At 45.8% G+C, this 19,963-nt stretch overlaps 2 protein-coding genes across 3 annotated transcripts in view; one reads left to right on the forward strand and one right to left on the reverse strand.

The window, feature by feature from the left end:
* The first annotated feature begins 9,625 nt into the window (after nucleotides 1-9,625).
* Nucleotides 9,626-15,359, forward strand: SOD1 (superoxide dismutase 1). The gene is made up of 5 exons (XM_013370038.2): nucleotides 9,626-9,914; nucleotides 10,889-10,982; nucleotides 11,474-11,543; nucleotides 13,781-13,895; nucleotides 14,834-15,359. Exons 1-5 carry the CDS (start codon nucleotides 9,840-9,842, stop codon nucleotides 14,942-14,944), a joined length of 465 nt encoding a protein of 154 aa, XP_013225492.2. The 5' UTR covers nucleotides 9,626-9,839; the 3' UTR covers nucleotides 14,945-15,359.
* A 1,846-nt stretch (nucleotides 15,360-17,205) lies between these two features.
* Nucleotides 17,206-19,963, reverse strand: part of SCAF4 (SR-related CTD associated factor 4) — a 47,565-nt gene continuing 44,807 nt past the window's right edge. For both annotated transcript variants that reach the window (XM_065066305.1, XM_065066314.1), the window contains one exon: nucleotides 17,206-19,646. In XM_065066305.1, the coding sequence (XP_064922377.1) occupies nucleotides 18,805-19,646 (842 nt within the window). In that variant the 3' untranslated portion in view covers nucleotides 17,206-18,804. The remainder of the gene's footprint in view (nucleotides 19,647-19,963) is intronic.

Raw genomic sequence — 19,963 nt, forward strand, 5'->3', positions numbered from 1 at the left:
GAGCACAGAGATGAGCCTTCTGTGATGGGAGCTCTTGTTGGCTGAGGCTGTGTTCTACACATGGACCTCAAGATGAAGGCTAAAAGGTTCCCCTGTCATCCTCAGGTGTACACCAGGTCCCAGCCATCCAGATAATGTCTTCTGTGTTGGCAACAAACCGTCTCAGAGGCACCACCTGCAGTTCCTCAGCTCCTCAGTACCAGGCACAACCAAGCTACACGACCCAAAAACCCTGAACGGGTGCTGTCTCTATCAGTTCAGCTGTAACCAATTTCACAGCAGGGAGGTTGATCTGAAGTACCAGTGCATTGTGCACACAGCTGATGTAGCTGAGGTGGTTGTGCATGAATTGCCTGCATTGCGTGTTCCCTCAGTGTAGTGGAGCAAACCCACCATGGTGCCGGTGATCGCTCCTCCCACAGATGGCAGGATGAAACAAGCGTCCCTGCAGTGACCCAGGAATAGCTGCTGCGATTGCTGTTTCTCCACAATACAGTGACAATGCTCAGGATGGATGTCATGAAAAGCCAATAGCTCTGGGGGAAATTAGGCAGCAGATGGAGTGGAGCACCTCCCTTATGAAGAAAGGCTGAGGGAACTGGGTCTCTTTAGTTTGGAGGAGACTAAGGGGGGACCTTATCAATGTTTATAAATATATAAAGGGTGAGTGCCATGAGGATGGAGCCAGGCTCTTCTCGGTGGCAAACAATGATAGGACAAGGGGTAATGGGATCAAGCTGGAACACAAGAGGTTCCGCTTAAATTTGAGAAGAAACTTCTCAGTGAGGGTGACAGAGCACTGGAACAGGCTGCCCAGGGAGGTTGTGGAGTCTCCTTCTCTGGAGACATTCAAAACCCGCCTGGACATGTTCCTGTGCGACCTCACCTGGGTGTTCCTGCTCCAGCAGGGGGATTGGACTAGATGATCTTTTGAGGTCCCTTCCAATCCCAAACATACTGTGATACTGTGACGGCTTTGCGTGCTTCCTGATGGCAGTTGCTTCAAGCTACTCGCCAGCTCTGAGCTGCTGTGATCCCGGTCAGTGGGTGGGTGCGTGGTACTGCCAGAAAGCAGGGCTGCCAGAGGGCAATGCCCACCCATGACTGAAATGAGAGAGAGGCCCAGAAAGCACGCTGCGGTATTCCATGTCTTGAAGTGAATGGCCTCCTGTTGATCATTACACCTCTGCAGAACAGTGCGTTTCTAAAAGGACCATCTCTGGTGCGTGCCCAGATCCTAGTGCTGTGGCTGGCACTCACTGGTGGCAGCTGGGATTCGCTGTAAAAAAGGCATGAGGATTACTTTGTGGAAACTGGCTGGCTCAGGTGCTCCCCAGGCGGGTGTCAACTGAGGCTGCGGTGAAGACTTGTGGTGGTGAGTTGGATCAGGAGCAGCATCTGGCACTCCATGGTGGTGGCTACATTGCACCCTCCTGTGCCAAGCAGCTTCTTCAGTCTGTCCTGAGCAGAGGTTGTCGTTGTCCCTCATACTTCCTGGCACAATTGCATGTGGAGTCACTCCTTAAGCACATTATGTCAGAGTGATCCCAGCAAGAAAATCCCAGCTATTAAGTGTGCAAATTAGCTTGGATCATGCTGACAGGATGAGATGAGGCAATAACTACACATGAAGTCATGAAGCAGCGCTGCTCTCCAGCAGAGGTGCCAAAACCTCATCTTCCTCCACAGTTGCAGACGGACCGACATAGCTGAGCTGGCATGTGACGCAGCGGGCTGCCTGCCAGAGACCATCAGGAGGTTTAAATTACTCCAGTTCTGGAAAAGTAAGGGCATTGTCCCGCTGGGCCCGTGTGCCCATGCAGAGTCCCCCGCACCAATAAGCTGAGGAGTGTGCCAACAGGGCTGGATGCGGTTCAGTGCAGACGCAGGTTTCGGTGGATGCTGCAGCCTGTTCCAGAACACTGACAAAGCTTGGCCCTGGGGGAGACCTACAGGCAGGCTCCTAAAATCCCTCAACACTTACAAGTGAATGTGGAAGGGGACTTTCTGTTCTCTCCACCAAATCATAGAATCATTTTGGTTGGAAGACACCCTCAAGATCATCGAGTCCAACCATAACCCTACTCTAGCACTAAACCATGTTCCTAAGAACTTCATCTATACACTTTTTAAACACCTCCAACCAACAATGACGTTGCCCAAGTCCTGACTGGGAGCTTGTGTATCTGACCACATTTTGTGAAGGCATTCCAGATCATACAACCCAGAGGGACAATGGTTCCCGGTGTGCACACTGGGTGCAAAGTCTGCACGCTTGCCTCCTGTGGTGCACTTCGTCCTTTTGGCGAGGCTGGAGAAGTCTGCCCTCCTATGGAAAAAATGTCCTAACAGATGCAAAGTGGTCATATGAATATTAATTACACGGTACTGTGGAAATTGTATTAGAATACCTGGCTAATGCCTTTTGCAGCTGCATTCCCAATTCTTAATTGCTTGTATTAAAACAGCACCAAGAAACCTTATTTCATTGACAGATGTACAAAAACAAGCTGAGTTCTGCTTCTTGCTTGTGAAAGAACTCAGCCACTCCCCAACCAACCAGTGACCCCAGAGAAGAAATAACACGTTTCAAAATCCAAATTAAAACACTCTTTTTTAAATTCTGGACATCTGCCTACATGCATTCTGTTTTCCCACTGCAGAAATTGGATAGTTTACACTGTTGTACCATTTAGGTATTTTCTAATTGCATATTAATTAACATGTTCACCGTGATTTTGTACTGAATCAAGCAATTGCATCTCCAGGATTACCCAACACAGCTGAGTTAAGGGAAAAACAAACAAACAAACAACCTCATCCTTTAATGTACTGACACCTGCAGTACTAGTAAAATGTAAATGTGAGAGTGCAGAACAGTTTGTGTCAGCAAGTGCTGAAAAGTATATCCAAATGAAACTTTCATGGAAAGTTACCTCTGGCATATTCTTATATGGGTTGCGATTTGCAAAACAACTTATATATCAAGTGACATTAAGAGTTTAGTTAAAATTATAAGGACTTTTACAAATAAAATCTGAGCTGAAAATCTAAGAATAAGCTTTTCTTCTACACTGTGAATGAAATCCTTAGCAGGTCATCACATGTAACATAGATATATTGTATGAAAGGGTACAGGCTTTCTTTGGACTTGATTTTTATCCTAGTTAATAGTTTAAATATATTTTCCTAATGTATATTTGTACACACACACAAGGCATTGCATCTATTTAGGTGCCTGAACCCTTTCAGTGGACAAAACAACATTCCTGAACGCATAAACATTTTGACAGTTTCTAATAAAAAAAAAACAAACTTATTTTAGATGACCTTTCTTGACAATATTCTGTCTTTGACCAGTTTCAAAGGTAATGTTTTCACTTTTTCATGACAAAAACTTTAAACACCAGTAACCTGAAGTGTGCTTTGCGCTGTAGTCCTGTTTCTGCTCCCCTGCAGAAGCAGCCTTGCCAGCCACCACCAAGTACCTTCAAACACACGTGTACCCTTTTCCTCCCGACGCTGCAAATGCCTGATAAGCACTGGCCGCCATGCGGGAGCTGGAGCACCTCCCGCTCTGCTGCTCCTGGGCTTGGCGTGGGGCTGGCCAAGAGCCTGGCCTTACGCCAGGGAGCTCCGCTGGCGCAGCCACAAGATCTGCCCGTTTGCCAGGAATGGGGTGAAGGGCTCACAGGACTTTGGTCTGCCTTACGTTGGCCACACCAGCAGCCCTGTGCTCCCGTGATGGCTGAAACCCAAACTCTCCAGGCTTGATTTTCGCCCCGGTGAATCCAGCTGTAGCACACAATCCCGGGCCTTGCCACATCCTTGTGCTGCACTCCATGAGAAGCAACAGGACGTGGGGGCTGCCACAGCTGCAGGAGGGGTACCCATCGCCTCAGTGGGGTGCACACCGGAGCAGCTGTTTTCTGTGGCTGCCGGTTGTGGTTGTGCTTCTCTGTCTGTAATCCAAGTGGGCAAATAAACTGCTTGAGGCGGGGACTGCATGCAATGGAGCAACACTAGTTTAAAATAGGTATACACAGGAGAATAAGGCCTCAAACTACGGTTTTAATTATCTTAACCAAAATATTATTTTTAAATTTTTATGAACAATTCAAGCTCTTTAAACAAACAACAACAAAAAAATCTAGTTAATAGTTTAAAAGCTCTTTTAAACTTCAGCTCTGTTTCCCTACAATTCCATTTAATTGAAGTTGTCTGTGCTATAGCATGAGTTCCCATAAAGTCCACTGCAAAGTATTTTTCCTGCAAACACCCAGAGAATGCACAGGATTCATGTGTGTATCCATCCTGTCTTGCATATGACAGTCCTGCCAGTCACTGTTTGCTGCTTCGTGCTCCCAGCTTCAGCCTGTCAGGCTGTTTCAATGGGGAAACTCTCCTGACGGCTGCCGGTGTGCGGGAGCTCTGGCCCACGAGCTCTGAGCGAGGCGCTGCAGGATCGGCTGTCCTTGGCAGGAGCTCCTCACTTACTCGGGTTTTTTATTAGCCGAAGGTCACACAGCCTTTTGAGCAGAAATAAAGGACCGAGTTTCTCTTATGAGCTACTTCTCCTGTTTCAGGAAGACGGAGGCAAACAATACCACAGCCTTACGAACACCTTTGAAAAACTGTCAGCCTTTCAGTGCAGAGCTGGCAGCTGCCAGGAACCTGCTCTGAAATCCCCCCAGCAGCAGGTATGGCCAGGAGCAGCTTCTCCTGCGACTGCTAGAGCCCCACGCAGGCACCTACTGCCCATTTCCTTCAGATATGGGGTGCACGGGCAAGCGGGGATGCTGAGCATCGGGTTTGCACTGCTGTCACAGACCACCCTCTGTCAGCTTCCACACGTGGTTCAGTAGGGGATCTGTACGATCCACTGAATTCACTAGAAATACACACCGGAATAACATGCACAAGCTCTGGCACTGCATTAAATACTTAAAGTCAGCCCTTGGTGAGTTTTATCAAGAAAAAAAAAAGAAAGAAAAAATTAAAAAATAACAATAGACAGATCTTGAATAGCACCAGTGCCCTAGAAGGGTTGTAGTAACTTGGCAGCTGCAAGCCCCATGCTGGGTACAAAGGTCTTCAACAACTTTTACGCAACCTCTCCTTTGAGTCTCATGTTTCACGTTTACTCAGCTTGTCAAGCAATGGAGGACAAGGGACTTTTTAATCTTGTATGTCCCATGTAAAGGTTTTCCAGCAGGCTCTCCGTTAATTACACGAATGCTTCTGTTATCAGCACCACCACCCCTTAATTGGAACGGCAGGCTTTCCACTAGGGAGCCACCATCACAAAAGTTTCTAGTGAAATAACGCTTAGTAATTTCCAAAGCACATTTCATCTTCAAAATACTCCGCAAATATAAACTCAGTTAATTACCTCTCCCAGCATCCCTTAGGGGTAGGGAAGTGCCATTACCCATATGTAATCAAATGGGAAGGCTTTAATGACACATGATGTCTTATTCAGGATGACAAAAAGACTCAGGGTTTGATTTGTTTCCTCAGTGTATGTACCTAGTGCTCTTTGAGATGCTGTAGAGTGCCTCCAGGAATGTGCAGGGGGCTGGCAGGTAGGAAACAGCAGCTCCAGGACCCCTTTTGTAGCAGCTAGAGGCCAGAGGAGACAACCTGGAGTATCTCAGGTGGTGACAGACACTGATGTGTAGGCAGCTGGGTCCAGTGACAAAGCATTAGACAGTGAGGTTCCAGCATCTAGACTGTAGGATCCCAAAGGAAAAAACAAACCCACAAAAAACAAATCAACCCACAAGCCTCTTCCAGACCATTCATAACACAGAATAATAATCTGTATGTGGTGCAACACCCTCCTTACTGAGCAAGCCTGAACAAAACAAGCGTATACTGTGTTCTCTGTGCACTAGGCAACTCTCAAATGCAGCAAGTCTTCTAGGGTGCCACAGTGCACAGTCACACCAACATTGGAAATGCAGCTTCCACAGAGAATATCTAGATGACAAGACCATGCACCCTGTCCACTACAGCACTTGGAAGCCACTGCTCATCACCTTCATGTAACAAGAGTTGCCCAGCCACTGAGCTGGAAAAACGGATTAAAAACAGCCAAAAATCTGCTGCAGGAGCAGGAGGGACTGCTCTGATCCAGCCCCGCTGGGATTCTCAGTTGCTGGAGCACATGGTTGTGGAGAAGAGACAAGTTATCTGCTTTCCTGCGTGCTGGGATGAGCACACTTGGACTTATCTTAATAGTGGTGTCCACTCCAGCAGCACACATCAAACGATGTAGCAGGCCCTTGCAAAGGACCATTATTCAAAATCCGTGCAGTTTCTGTTTACCTCTTAATGTAAGAGAATAAACAAAAAAAAAATTACATTAATGCAGATTTGCGGACAACAACGTTGACCTGTGCACACAAATTCAGGCAATCTGGAGTGATATTTATCACTGCAGTTTTATTTTCACCCCGTATTTTTCCAGAAGAGCCATCAGAAGTAGAAAATATTACATATTTGCACAAGGCACCAGAGGTATGGTTGCCACGGGAACCAAAATCTTCAACATTTTCTCCCTCTAATTTTTAAATCCCTAGAAAATTTTGATCAGAAAGCATGATAATGTGCTGCATGGGCTTTATGCTTGACAGGGTTGGCTTGTGGTTGGACTCAATGATCCTGGGGTCTCTTCCAGCCACAATGATTCTGTATTTTTACAGTACATTTTTTTTATTTTGTTACTTCTGCATTTTGTTTAGAAGTTTATTAGCTTCTGTCTACACAGATTTGACTTCTGGTAACCATTTGCCCTTGAAGTTGGCAAATTAGGAAACAACAAAGACTATCTTGAATCATGTTGTTCTTCAGAGAACCCTGTGCACATACCCTTAGGCAGTGACAGCAACTCATTTGATCAACATGAAAACCTGTTTCACTCCTCTGCTACAACAGATATGCTTTGCAGGCCACTGCAGAACAGGGCAAGCAAACAGAGCTGTGCGTCCACCCAGCCCTACGTCTGTCCCTCCTGTGTGCATTTCAACCCTCTGGGCCCCGCATCAGTCCAATATATCACCAGTTTGCCTATAAAGGTGCAGCTGGGCCCAAGCTCGATGCTTCTTCTGAGCTGGGATAGCAGAACCAGGGTACAGGACAAAGAGGGATGTCAAATGACATGCCAGAGTTGCAAGAGGTGTCACTCTTACGCCTGCCAGATCCTGTGTCTTAGTGTAGTTCCTGCTGTCAAAGTTAGTAATGTACTTTTTCTTCTTTCCTCTATGCCTCTGGTACTCCAAATAATGAAATAACATACTGTTCAACTTATTCGAGGTGGATTTTTCACAAAAAAAAAAAGAATGTTCCCTACTGGTGACATTTAAGAAAGCAAATGAGTTAAAAGGAAGTATGTTGGGGGGGAAACAAACCAAAAACCTCTCCCTAGTTTCTTGTATAACACTTATGTGAAAGAGTACACCTGTAAACTAATACTTGTGTATTTCTATTGTACTTGTAAAAGAAAAGGGTAACAGAAAACACGCTAAAGGGTGAGGCCATGACCTCTGTAAGATTCCTGATCTCTTTTTTTGCATATGCCATACAAATTTTTGTGTATTAGTCCTCGACATTCATATCTCTCCTTTAGTTTCCTACTGCCGATCTTCTCACCATGCTGTCTCCTAGCATGTCAGCTTTGTTAGCGGCATTCTGCCTAAATTCGGCATGGGGCATTTCATTGTACCTTTACACATAACATGACATTGATGCCTAATGCAATAAATCTCTGAAATCATTACTTCGGATTATTTCATTTCACATTAAGAAGCCTGACACACCTGGCTTTTATCCATCTGTTTGTCCTACATCCATGTAGAGGCACAAAGAAGGGCAGATCTTGAAAACTTACACCCAGGAAGGAATAAACCTGTCTGATAAAAACATAGGTGTATTTGGAGATAGGCCTAAAAATAAGACAAAGCACTATAGCACAGCAATCAGGATGCCCCTCTTTATGAAATGGCACTGACAAATAAAGATAGTGACATGGGAAGCCAGAGACGACTAAAAATTAAATGAATTAGTACTATCCCTTCGGATTTACAAACCACTTAAAATCAAACAAGATTTGCCTGGAATCTTTCCTCTGGAATCCTCTGGAATCTTTCCTCTCTACCTAGCAAGCACTTACAGTGCTGCAGATTGTGCCATGGGCACAGACCTGTTTGCTCAGAAGTCATTTCCAGTCTCTGCTCTCCAGGCACATCAAGAATGAAACTCTAGGGAGTGTAACTCACTAGATGCCAAGATGCTTCCTAGATAAGAAGCTGTCCAGCTCTCCTCTCTCAGCTTCTTTCTACGATTAAACTACAAATCTTTGTCTGTCTCTCAAATAGTCTCCATGGATTTATGTGTTGTTGGTTTTTTTTTTTTCCCAGCTGCCTCAGGCAAACAAACTCCTGTTTGTTTCAGTCATGTCACCTGAGCCATGACTCAGGTGTCATGGTTGAGTCTGATGCGGGAAACAAACCTTGTACATCCTTCGCTGACCATATGGCCTTCTCAACCAGGTGACATGAAACCATCTGGGCATATACACAAGTTACCTAAATACTCAGGTACTGGAAAATCATTCTGCATTTCTGATTTAACTTCTCCATCAACAACACAGCAGAAAAACAAGCAACATGGGTTTTGCCAGAGGAATTTATTAAATGCATTCTTTCATTCTTAAAAAGCTCAAAGGTTCCATACACTTGATAAAACTGCAGAGCTGTACGCCCCCCGAGTCTGGTGTTAACCTTCCCTTGGACTCTAGGGCTTGCCAGCATTATCAGCATGAAGAGAATATATTTTGTCATCTCTCCTTTACACACCCCTCACACAAGGAGTGGTCCACGGTTACACCAAGACGCTTTCTATTTTAAGCAGAACTCTTGATCTGCAATACTGCATATCCACCTTGTTACTATGGTCTGCCTATGTGCAAAAGGTGCCTCTAAGAAAAGTCAGCAGCTGAGCAACACCAGCTTCGGATTGTAACTTTGATGGTTTCTCTACAAAACATCTGCTGGGCAGGGAGACTATTTTGAAACGCAAAGCTGCTAACGGGCAACTTCAAAACTGCATATTCATTTCAGATGAGAGTTCGTGATACCACACACCTCAGTCACAGCAATAGAGGAAAATAGCCTCCAGGGGAGGGAAAAATATGCTTATGCTAGAAGAAAAGTGTTCGGAGAAAAGGAAAAAAAACAGCTGCTGCCTCTCTCCATGTCACTATTTTAGGACGTGTCTGTAAAAAGAGATTTTTCTATGTCTGGATGAAATCATAGCATCAGAAGATCACAGAACCGAAGCCTGACGGAAGTTTTTAAAGTGAGGCTGCCTAAAGCTCCGGGTCTCCTCAGGGCGCAAGCGCCACCACGGATGTGAAACGCAGGAGCGAGTTCCCGCCGGCTCTCGACTTCAAGCGCGGTGCAGGCCAAAGCGCGGAGCGCGGCCACCCGCGGCCCGCTCCCCCGCTCCCCCACTGCCCAGCTCGCCCGGGCCCGCTTAACCAGCCCCTAGCAGCTGCGGCCGCTACACAGCGAATCCCCCCGCGGGCAGGGCCGGCTCGCCCGCCCGTTGGCCCAGGGGCGGAGCGCCGCTGATTGGCGCGCTGTCGCAACACACCCCCCTCCATTGGCCGAACCCCGCGTAATGATTGCGCGGTGAGACCCGCGAGCGCAGCGCGATTGGCCGCGGCGCTGACGGGCCGCCCTATATAAGGGCCGCAGGAGGGGCGGGCCCCTAGTCCCTCAGGCGCTGGGTGCTGTGGCGTGGTTTCTGTGCCGCTTTCCGGCCGCTGCGGGAACATGGCGACGCTGAAGGCTGTGTGCGTGATGAAGGGGGACGGCCCGGTGCAGGGCGTCATCCACTTCCAGCAGCAGGCAAGGCCGGCGGCAGTGGGCGCGACCCCGTCCCCTTGAGGCTCACCCGGCCGCGGTGCTGAGTCATGGCGTGGGGCGGGCGGCGCAGTTCTCCCTTCCCCTCCTCCGAGGGGGCTGCGCTGGGCGGGCTTGGCCTGGGCCGCTGCGGTGGGAGGGAGTGGGGCTGCTGCTCTGTCGCCCCTGGGTGTCCCCGGGCTGTTGCGACGCTGGGCCTTCACTCCCGCGTTTCACATCCGTGGTGGCGCTTGCGCCCTGGGGAGACGCGGCGCTTCAGGCAGCCTCACTTTAAAAACTTCCATCAGCCTTCTGTTCTGTGATCTTCTGATGTTCTGATTTCTTCCAGCTATAGAAAAAAACCTCATTTTACAGACACGTCCTAAAATAGTGACATGGGGAGAAGCACCAGCAGGTTGTTTCTTTTAGTTTTCTGCAAACACTTTTCTTCTGGTATCTACATATTTTTCCCTGCCCTGGAGGCTCTTTTCCTCCGTTACTGTGGCTGTGCCCTCAGCCCTGCGGCCGGCCTGGCGCTGCCGACAGAGCGTGTTGACCGCTGTCAGAGTGCGGCTTAGCAGAGCTTTGGTTCTCCAATGGCCAGAGCCCCTTTGAGCACTCCGTTGTTTATACTTGGTAAGGGAGTTGAGGCTGCGACAGGAAATACTGTGTCTGTGGAGGGTCACTTGTGCTTCCAGATGGAAGTACATGATCGTTCTCAAAAGCAAGTGATCTAATAAAAGGCATTCCTTTGGCTGCATAATAGGAAGAGCATATTTTAGGCTACTAAATAAATGCGAACAATTTGTGCAATAGAGTATTGGCATATAGAATCAGTTAATATAAAGTAATTGTTCACATCTTAGTAGCTGAACTTGTAGTATAGTCTCTAGTGTATCCTGTTGACTAAGAAGCTTTATTTGACCCAAGGCCATTTAATGTTGTAGTCATTTGGTGATCATAAATTCTCTCCATTAAAGGGCAATGGACCAGTAAAAGTTACTGGAAAAATCAATGGCTTGGCTGACGGAGATCATGGCTTCCATGTCCATGAATTTGGTGACAATACAAATGGTAAGATGTCTGTCTAAGCTTTTGAGTTATGGCTGTAATGTGATTTCTCACCTTTAAAGAGCTTCGTTTAGTGTTGCAGCAGCAACTAGTACTTGGGTACACTGCACATCTGTGTTAAGAAATTATGACATTTCTGAAGGAATTGATTCCCATTTAATATTTTAAACATGTTTAGGCTTGTGTTCAAGATCTGACATACCAAGCACTGACCTAAATACTCTGTTAACCTAGTATTAAGAAATTAGAAAGCTTTCAACTGAACCCAGAGTGTTACAGAATGAGTAACTTAATTAAATTTCTAAGTCTGTAGTAGGTTACTTGCCTCCAGAGGATTAGTAGAACATCTAACAGGAGACTAGCTATTTCATCATTACTGACTTTACTGCCTCTGGATATAGGAGGACTCGCTTGGCGTGTATTGTATAAGCAACAGATTTAAATTGGCTATTGAAAAAAAAAAAGGTGGTTTTGATGGCTGTGTTCTGTTTCAGGGTGTACCAGTGCAGGTGCTCACTTCAACCCTGAGGGCAAGCAGCATGGTGGACCAAGTGATGCAGAAAGGTGAGTTTAATGTGTGGGGCCTCTTACCGGGTAGCTGCTCCATGCAGCAGCTTAGTGCAACTTTGTGCCTGTGAGGCCACTTAATGGATAATATTAGGACAATATCAGAAGAAATCTGGTAATTCCTGCAGGACTTTGAGGGTCACTTGACAAAGGCTGTGATAACTGCACAGCAATTTGTTAGGCACTTTGCCTCGAATGGTATGGGTAAAATCTAGTCTTTGGGACATATTCTTGGTTTTGTCATAGCTTGGGGAGAAGAGGAAATAAAGGCTCTTACTGAATGAAGTTACTGTAGGATGTGCATCTGGGGGATTCGTGTGTTAAAACCTTCTTTGGTCATTGTTGATTGGCTTCTGTTCTGGGGCCAGCTTTTGACAACAGGGCCCTAAACTGTCGATTGTTGACTGCATGCAGCAGGATGGTCATGTGGCAGATCAGAGTCATCAGTGGAAGGCACTGAGGCTTCAGGGCAGTCTGCAAGGTGAATACAGAGCTGTGTGTGCCCAGGCATGGTGGCTTTCTATTGGGGCTGCTGGGCTGGTTTTAGCCTATTAGCTTAGGTACTGTGCTACCTACAGGATGTACTCCTCAGGTGCTGGGTGTCAGTACACCGTCTGATGCTTATGCTGGATGTCTCTTGGACCTCAGTGGGAGCTGAGACCTAATTCTGCCCCTGGAAGCAGTTTCCATAGTCTGGTTACTTTCAGGGAACCCTTGCATGTTTGAGACCTGATGCCTGAGTAACTGGTTTAAGTAGTACGCTGACTGGTTTTGGACACTGTGCGGGGGGGGACTACGTGAGACCTGAAGGCCAGTGTGGTAGTGAGTGGAGCTAGGAGCAAGTGTAAAAGATGGGCTGGTCATGCACAGGTAGCATCTGCAGTAGCATTAGGACCAACTTGGCATTGTCATGAGCCTTTGAACTCTCACATTTGTCTGTAACTGCAGCTTCTGTGACTGATTAGTTAGTACCTGAGTGATCAGTTGCAGGCTAGGCCAAGCAAGCTTGCTGTGAGCCAGCTGTCTGGGTCAGGGAGCAGCATGAAATGGTGTGCTCATGGGCTTCAGGTGCAGCCAACTGTTCCAGTGCTAAAGGTCAAAATTACATTAACATCATGGCTTCTGCTTTTCTGCTTTGTCAGATTCTGCTTCTGTGTTACCTGCCTGCTCAGGCAGCCATAGCCTGGGGAATTCTTTAGGAGGGTTTAAGAACTAGATTACGCTTTTATCAGTCCAGAGTTGAAACAATTGGACTGAAGCTTAAATCATGTCAATTTCTAAAGAGAAAACTGCCCTTGGCCTGGTTTTATGGGACTTGCTTAAAAGTATGAAGTTGGCACTATGCTGTTTAAGTCAGCGTTTGGCTGAGCTGGTCACCCGATGTGCATTGAGAGTTTCAGAAATAAGTTGCTCTTCGAGGTTCTGAATCTGGATAGAAGAGTCTTGCAGAACATCATCTTGTTGTTTGATTGAATGTTTGTTTGCTTTTGGAGGAGGCAGATCTGAAAGAAACAATCCACTGGAATATCCAGATGTTCAATGAAGCTGAACTGCTTGAGGATTAATTCTTAAGGGGGAGCCATAGTGGAGAACTAGCTCTGATAGGGTATAAAGCCAAGTGTATGGGGAAAATGCCAAGTAAACTCAAGTAGTCATTCCTGATACTGATTAGAACACAGCTAGTGCTTAATGCACATCCCCTTTGACCCGTCACTTGACAAATGGTTTTTACTAATCCTATTTAAACTGAAAGTCTGTAGCCACTTGTGGAATAGCTCATTCATGATAGATATTAGAAGCTCTCAAGAGTAGTGGCAGTGCTTACACCAAACCTTTTATGTGCAGTAAAGGTCATTTCACCTAGTCTGAGAGACGTTCTTTCTGAGTAGAGGGAAGTGCAATCAGCATGGAGGAATTCTTAGCTTAAGAGTTGTGTACTGTTAGCTTGGCTTGCTAGGGAATATGGCCTTCCTTTCCCTAAAGGTGATTAACCTTCCAGTTTCCAGTTCTACCTAGGGCTGAATTTTAGTCATCCATTGAACTAAAGGAGTTAAAATAGTGGAAGTGTTCAAAATTGACTGGTGGTTATAAATGAGGACACATGTGCTTGTTTAAGCTAAGATGGTGGAATACTTGAGTCTTGTAACTATGGGTATTGTATTGTTCAGGCCATCACTTAGAAGGGCTTTAAATTTAACCAAGCATTCTCTGAGTTTCTCTGCATCTTTGTGTAGGCATGTGGGAGACCTTGGCAATGTAACTGCTAAAGGAGGTGTGGCGGAAGTGGACATAGAAGACTGCATCATTTCTCTTAGTGGACCACATTGCATCATTGGGCGTACCATGGTGGTAAGTGTCTTGGTGTTACTGGGATGCTTTGAGGAACACCAGAGCAGTCTTTTCAGCAAGTGGTGGCTTCTTGATGCTGGAGATGGGTCCCTGGTGTTTATAGAACTGATAGTGCAAGTTGGTCCAACATGGGGAGTTCTTTGGAGCCCTGCCTTAAAGTCCTGTGTGTCTTCGTATGGCACTTCATTGCTGTGAGAGCTTGATTTTCTGCCTGCCTTCTGAAGGTGTTCCTCCCCATTTAACTTTGCTTCTTCCAGCTGTGTGTGACTAAAGCAAACTGATGGAGGGAGCTGGCAGCCTGGCACAAATACTGTCACTGAAAGGCATGGCAGTGGGCACTGCAGGATGCTGGCCACTAGCATCAGTCTGGTAGCTGCTGGTGTCACTGGTGCCTTGGTACCCCTGGGAAGGAGGGTGGAAGAGGCTGAGTGGACTTGGCCACAGATAAGCATTGTCAGTCTTGTTTCCCCTGGGACTCCAGTACATGCTGAGATCTAGGTGCTCCTGCACGAAAGAGGCTTGGACTGATGGCCAAGGAGCTGGGAGATGAGTTGTGCAGCACGTTGGGTGGTGAGGCCAAGGTGCTGCACTTGCCATGCGGCAGTCACCCTCGTGTTGCAAGGGTGAACTTGAATGTCAGCGCCAAGCTAGCTCATGGACGGGTGGTAGCTCTTTGAAACGTGGGCTTTTGGTGACTTCCAGTTCAAATTAATTCTGCTGAAGGCAACTCATCTCTTCATCCAAGTCTAGTCTTAGGTTTTAGCATGAGTATCAATTTGGCATTCAGCATTACCTAATTACAATAGGTTCTCTGTTGTGTAACAGACCCTGCTGGTAGCTGGCAATACTCTTCATCACTGCTGCTACTACTGAGTAGTGAAAAATGTTTAGTTATGCAATAATATAAATTAAGGTATCTATCTTCAATTCTCTTTTAGGTCCATGAAAGACGCGATGACCTGGGTAGAGGGGGAGATAATGAGAGCAAATTAACTGGAAATGCGGGACCTCGTTTAGCTTGTGGTGTAATTGGAATAGCGAAGAGCTAAGTGTTGTACCTATAATGCTTAAGATGACAGTGGTAAATGGGCTGTGTTTCATTGCAAGTGCTGTACTTGCCCTTCCTTGTGTAAGCAAAAGATTTATCACTTAATCTCATTACTATTCTGCATTCTGACTATCATTTAAACTGGTGAAGACTGACTTAATTTTGTATGATGTATATTGGAATTAAAAGCGACCCTGATGGAATGTCTCTGTAGTCTTCTGCTAAAGCATCTGCTGTAACCATTAAGTATAACTTCACTAACTGGAACTCCTGTGTAATGAGAAGATGTATAACAATGAGCTCTAGCAAGACTACTCAAAGAGCAGTAGGCACTCTATGTATCAGGGCTTCCTCCTGGCAAAGTTGCAGCATTTGTAGGTTTCACGTTTGTGTAATAAACTTGCTGGGCAAATACACCTTGGTCTTGCTGTTTGAAAGAAAATAAACTCCAAACCCCTACCTGCTGACTTGCTAACATGGAACAGTGGGCCTGGACTTCCTCCTGTCAGTGGTTAATTATCTAGACATCCAGCAAGTTCCTTCCAGCTAGCAACCCTGGAAGGACTGAGACCAGAGCTCTGCCAGTGTTTATTTGCATTTTTGTGTGTTCCTGTGTGACAGAATCCCATGTTCTGTGGAAATAACCTGACCCCTTCTGTGTGTTAGAGGCAGGAGTTTGATGTACCCAAGGATAATTACTGCTTTGCAGAAATACCTTCTTGCTGTGAAGTGTAGTAGTGCGTGGCACGTGTGACGCTTGCATGTGGATGCAAGGGATGTGTGTGTGGTGGGAAAGCGTTGAGCATATAAATGACCTGGTTCCAACATGTGTCCTTGTGCCTTGCCTGGAGCTCTGGCTGTGTGGGCTGGGTTGTTTGGCAGGTGCAGGCAGCTCCCATCAGTGAGAGGTGAGGCCTGGGGGGCAGTGAAAGTCTGGGTGTGTTGAAGAGAACTTCTTCAAGCTGTGTGGAATAGGTTTCTTTAAGAAGGATATACATAGCCAGAAGTTATGTATTTAATTTCATAGAGCTTTTTCAGATGTGTAATCACTATATACTAGTGCCAACTAGTATGTACCTCTTAAACACAGATTTCCAAGTCTTTTAATTGAGAAAATTATTACTTTTAATGAAGACTTGTATCAACATTCCTTTATCTGGTACATAAGAGATATTCATGGTAGTAATTGGTTGTAGCATGTTACAGATGGAATGGCTTCTGGTAGTATAGTGAGAATATTGCAAAAGCACTTCTGAAATTCATTGCAGGTGGCAAGCAATTGTGTGTACAGTTTATACCCACCTGTACCTCTTCCAGGGGATTAGTCTATGTTCTCATTCAGCTGCTGCAGCAGAATTAAGACAGTAACTCCACCCTTCAGCTCCCTGCTCAAGCATCAGGGGATGCAGAAGACCCACAAATACCACCATCATTCTTTGTGTTCCTGAACTTTGTAGGACTGTTATGTCATCTCCCCTTTCCCAGAGGGGGGAAACTAGCAACTGTAGGAGCTGTTGCCTCCTTTCCAGCCTTTCTCTGTGCTGAACTTTGTAGCTTTGAAAGCCCAATATGTCTAGATCATTATTTCAAAGCCTGTTTTCTCTTGCTGGGTTACATACCTCATAGTACACTAGCCTAGGAGTCAATGCTGTACTGAAGGACATGCACTTAATGCTCAGTTTATGTATGAACAAATTATTGCAGCTGGCAGGCAGAGGCTTGGTAACCCAGGTAGTAATTACTAATGCTGTAATACATTATGAGTAATGGATGCTTGCACTAGGCTAGTTAATCTTTCAGTACAAATTGCTGGCTTGTCTTCTTTTAAAGCTGGAAGTTTGGTAGTTGTACAAGGACAAGGGTAGGATGCAGTTACACTGGTGATGCTCTAAAGATGCATCCCCAGCAGGTTCACTATACAATTACTGCTTCAGAAGGCATTATGAAACTTCTACAAAGCATGTCCAAGGTTTTGATTTCCATTTCCTAGAAAGGGAAACGGTGAGAATGTGAGGTGGCATTTGTGTGAACAGAAAAGTCTTCTGTCTCTTTCATTCTTGTCTTCCAACCTTTTACTGAAAGTGTATTAATTTAAAAAAAATCCTCTTTCCTTACAGAATTATGGCAGTTTTTACTAGGACAAGTTTTAAACATAAGACATAAATGTCTGGCTCTGTATGAAAAGTTAGTTCTGCTAGCCCAGCATGAAACAAACATTAAGGACACAAGTTTTAACACATGGAAGCTGAGTTCACTACAGTATGTAAACAATTTTTTTTCTCTCTTTATTCTGCTATTGCAAGAACATAAAAATATATGTCCTCTCCCCAGTTCATAACTCCACGTTTGCTTTCCCACCCCTCTCCCTCCCCGAGAAAAAAAAATCCCTCTGCCACAGAGCAGCTATGAAAAAGCACTGATGTACAAAATCAGCTGCCCTTCAAGGGGAAGAAAACCAACTTTAAAAGTAGAACACATCTATAGCAAGGAAAAAAAAATTAAATATGCACAGGATTCACACAATTTTTCCACTAGGCTTCTCAAGTTTAACATGCTTAAGTGTGGCTGATGGAGGAGCCTGCTTCAGGGCAGAACTGTGAGGGCTTGGGCTCTGCTCACCACGGCACAGCTGCCTTTTAACACTGTTTGTGCCTGAAGGGCCGATTAGTATTTGTCCTCTTAAAATCTGACGAAATTACTTAAGTGATATGGAGAGGAGATGGTAAAACTTAGATAAATACAAGCAAATTCATTCTTTGTCCATCAGTCCCATAGGTACAACAGTAAAAATGTGACACCTACCTCTTGCAGGATTACAGGAGGTAAGACATCAACACAGACAACCGCAGCAGCCCAGGCTTGTGTGGCTGAAGAGGCAGCATTTAAAATCCTTGCGCGTCCTCCCACCTCCCTTTTCACAGCCCCATTAAAAAACAGGTCAGCATTTTACATTGTCTTTTGGTGTCTTTGATTTCTCTTTCTCCCCGCTTTCCAGAAAGCATCAAGGAATAACAGGTACAAGAGATGCTGAACTGGTGTGCTCCTGAGCCACCGCACACGGTACTGTTATAACATCACAAGCAGAGCAGACCAATTATGGCTGAAGGTGTCCATTTTTAAAAAAGGCAGTTAGGGCAACATTGACCGCAGAACCAGTTGGAGAGGGGGAAAAGGAAAAAAACCATCAAGAAAAAAAAGTGGATTGCATTGCAAACACTAAACAGTTAACTCTTCAATTAACATTTTAAAACCACTAACTTTTACCTAGTATGGTCAAGTAGATCATTAAAATGCAGCAATCTAAAAACCAAGATGAGTTACAAATAAAAAATTGCTTCTGTGAATAGCTACACAAACAGATGTATTTCTCTTTAACAAATATAAACAAAACAGTCTAATTTAGACTCCAGTACAGCATTAACAGTTCCAACTTTAAGATGTTGAACACTCCTTTTCCACTTCAGTGCAGTGTAGGAAGAATAGCACACGTTAAAGTTTGTTACGAAAATAGAGTTTATTAAAAACACATCCCTATTGTTTTGAGGAGCTTTCACCGTTACCTTTTCTTAAATTAAAAAAAAAATAGAAAGCACTTCTACTTCTGATTTGTAAACTTTTTAAAGTCAAAACTTTAAAAAAGTTACAGCAAAAATGAGTAATATTTTAATCATATCTTCAGTATCTCATGTTATGTTGTGGCTATTTTAAATAGAAGGGAAGCAATCAAATTGCTTACAATTCCCCACCAACTACCGCGGGGCTGTGATATAAGCAGAAGCAAATATGATACAGCAGACTGTACAACTCTAAAGCTCTACACTCCAACAAATGTCACTGTCGCCTTTCGACAACGTCCAGTCTCTAGCGAGGAGCCTCCGCCACTGAGCCCAGATCCTTCTCCGCGTGTTCCACAGATGAGGTAGCCTCGGATGGTAACTCTTCCACGGGTTTTGCACCTGTAGGTTCAGACTCTCCCGCAGCAAGTTCAGAAACAATGTCTGCGTCTTCCACTTTGCCGCTATGAGATTCATGGTTTTTGTCGCCATCTGCCCTGTCTGTCACCTCCGATTTCTCCTTTCCTCGGTTTTCTTCCTTGTCTCTACGAGATTCCCTGTCCCGCGAATCTCTCTCTCTGTCTCGGTGGCCACTGGACCGCCTGTTCCTGTCCTCCAAGTCTCTGTGTCTGTCGCGCTCAGGGCTTCTTCGTCCCCAGTCTCGCCTGTCACGATTACCACCTCGCTCGTGATCTCTTTCCTCGTTGCGGTTACCGTAGCGCTCACGATCGTTTTCTACCCGATTTCCAAAAGATCTCCTTCCAAACCTTTCCTGGTCTCTGTTAGACGTGAACGTCTGCCTGTCGTTCCTGAACTGCCTCCCATCTCTGTTTTCCTCGGGTCCGCCTTGCCCCCCGCTTCCCGGCATCCCCCCAGGTCTCACAAAGTGACCCGGCGGTGGGAAGGGGGTTTTCATTCCGTGGGGGGGTGGCATCCCAAAGCCCCCTGGCCCTGGCGGGGGCCCTCTGTGCATCATGTGGGGAGGCATGTGTCGCGGGGGCATCAAGGGGAACCGCTGCAGAGGAGGGGGCGGCATTCCGGGCGGTCGCTGGAGCGGTATCAAACCAGGCCGGGCACCCAAGAGGCCAGTGGATGGGGTCTGCAACCCAACAACAGGGGCTGGCGGGGGTGGCGCAACCCCCTGAGTGCCTGAAACAGAGAAACACACGCAAAGTAAAATCAGAGGCTGTCGGTAAGGAGAACAAAAAAGCACTTTCATAATTGCAAAAATTCTGAAATTATCTCGTGAAATGAGTAACACCAAAGCTGGGGGGGGGGGGGGGGCGGGGGAGGGAAGAGCAACCTGCAAAGCCTCCTGTGCTGGTTTACATACTGTAAAGAGAACATTGTCTTCAAACAGAAGTTTGTGTTGTGATAGAAATAATTAATATTGCAATGGTAGTAACTAATCACTTAACCTGTAAGCTTCCTTTTGTGAAGAAGCCATTGCTATTTGGCAGGTCAGC

This window comes from Columba livia, chromosome 1 (assembly GCF_036013475.1).
Source record: "Columba livia isolate bColLiv1 breed racing homer chromosome 1, bColLiv1.pat.W.v2, whole genome shotgun sequence".
Taxonomy (NCBI): Eukaryota; Metazoa; Chordata; class Aves; order Columbiformes; family Columbidae; genus Columba; species Columba livia.

What these genes read in the sequence shown, in the direction of transcription:
- SOD1 (XM_013370038.2), top strand. Translation starts at nt 9,840, where the DNA reads ATGGCGACGCTGAAGGCTGTGTGCGTGATGAAGGGGGACGGCCCGGTG. An exon ending in TCATCCACTTCCAGCAGCAG is followed by an intron (nt 9,915 to 10,888) that starts GCAAGGCCGGCG and finishes TCTCCATTAAAG; the next exon opens with GGCAATGGACCAGTAAAAGT. An exon ending in ATTTGGTGACAATACAAATG is followed by an intron (nt 10,983 to 11,473) that starts GTAAGATGTCTG and finishes GTTCTGTTTCAG; the next exon opens with GGTGTACCAGTGCAGGTGCT.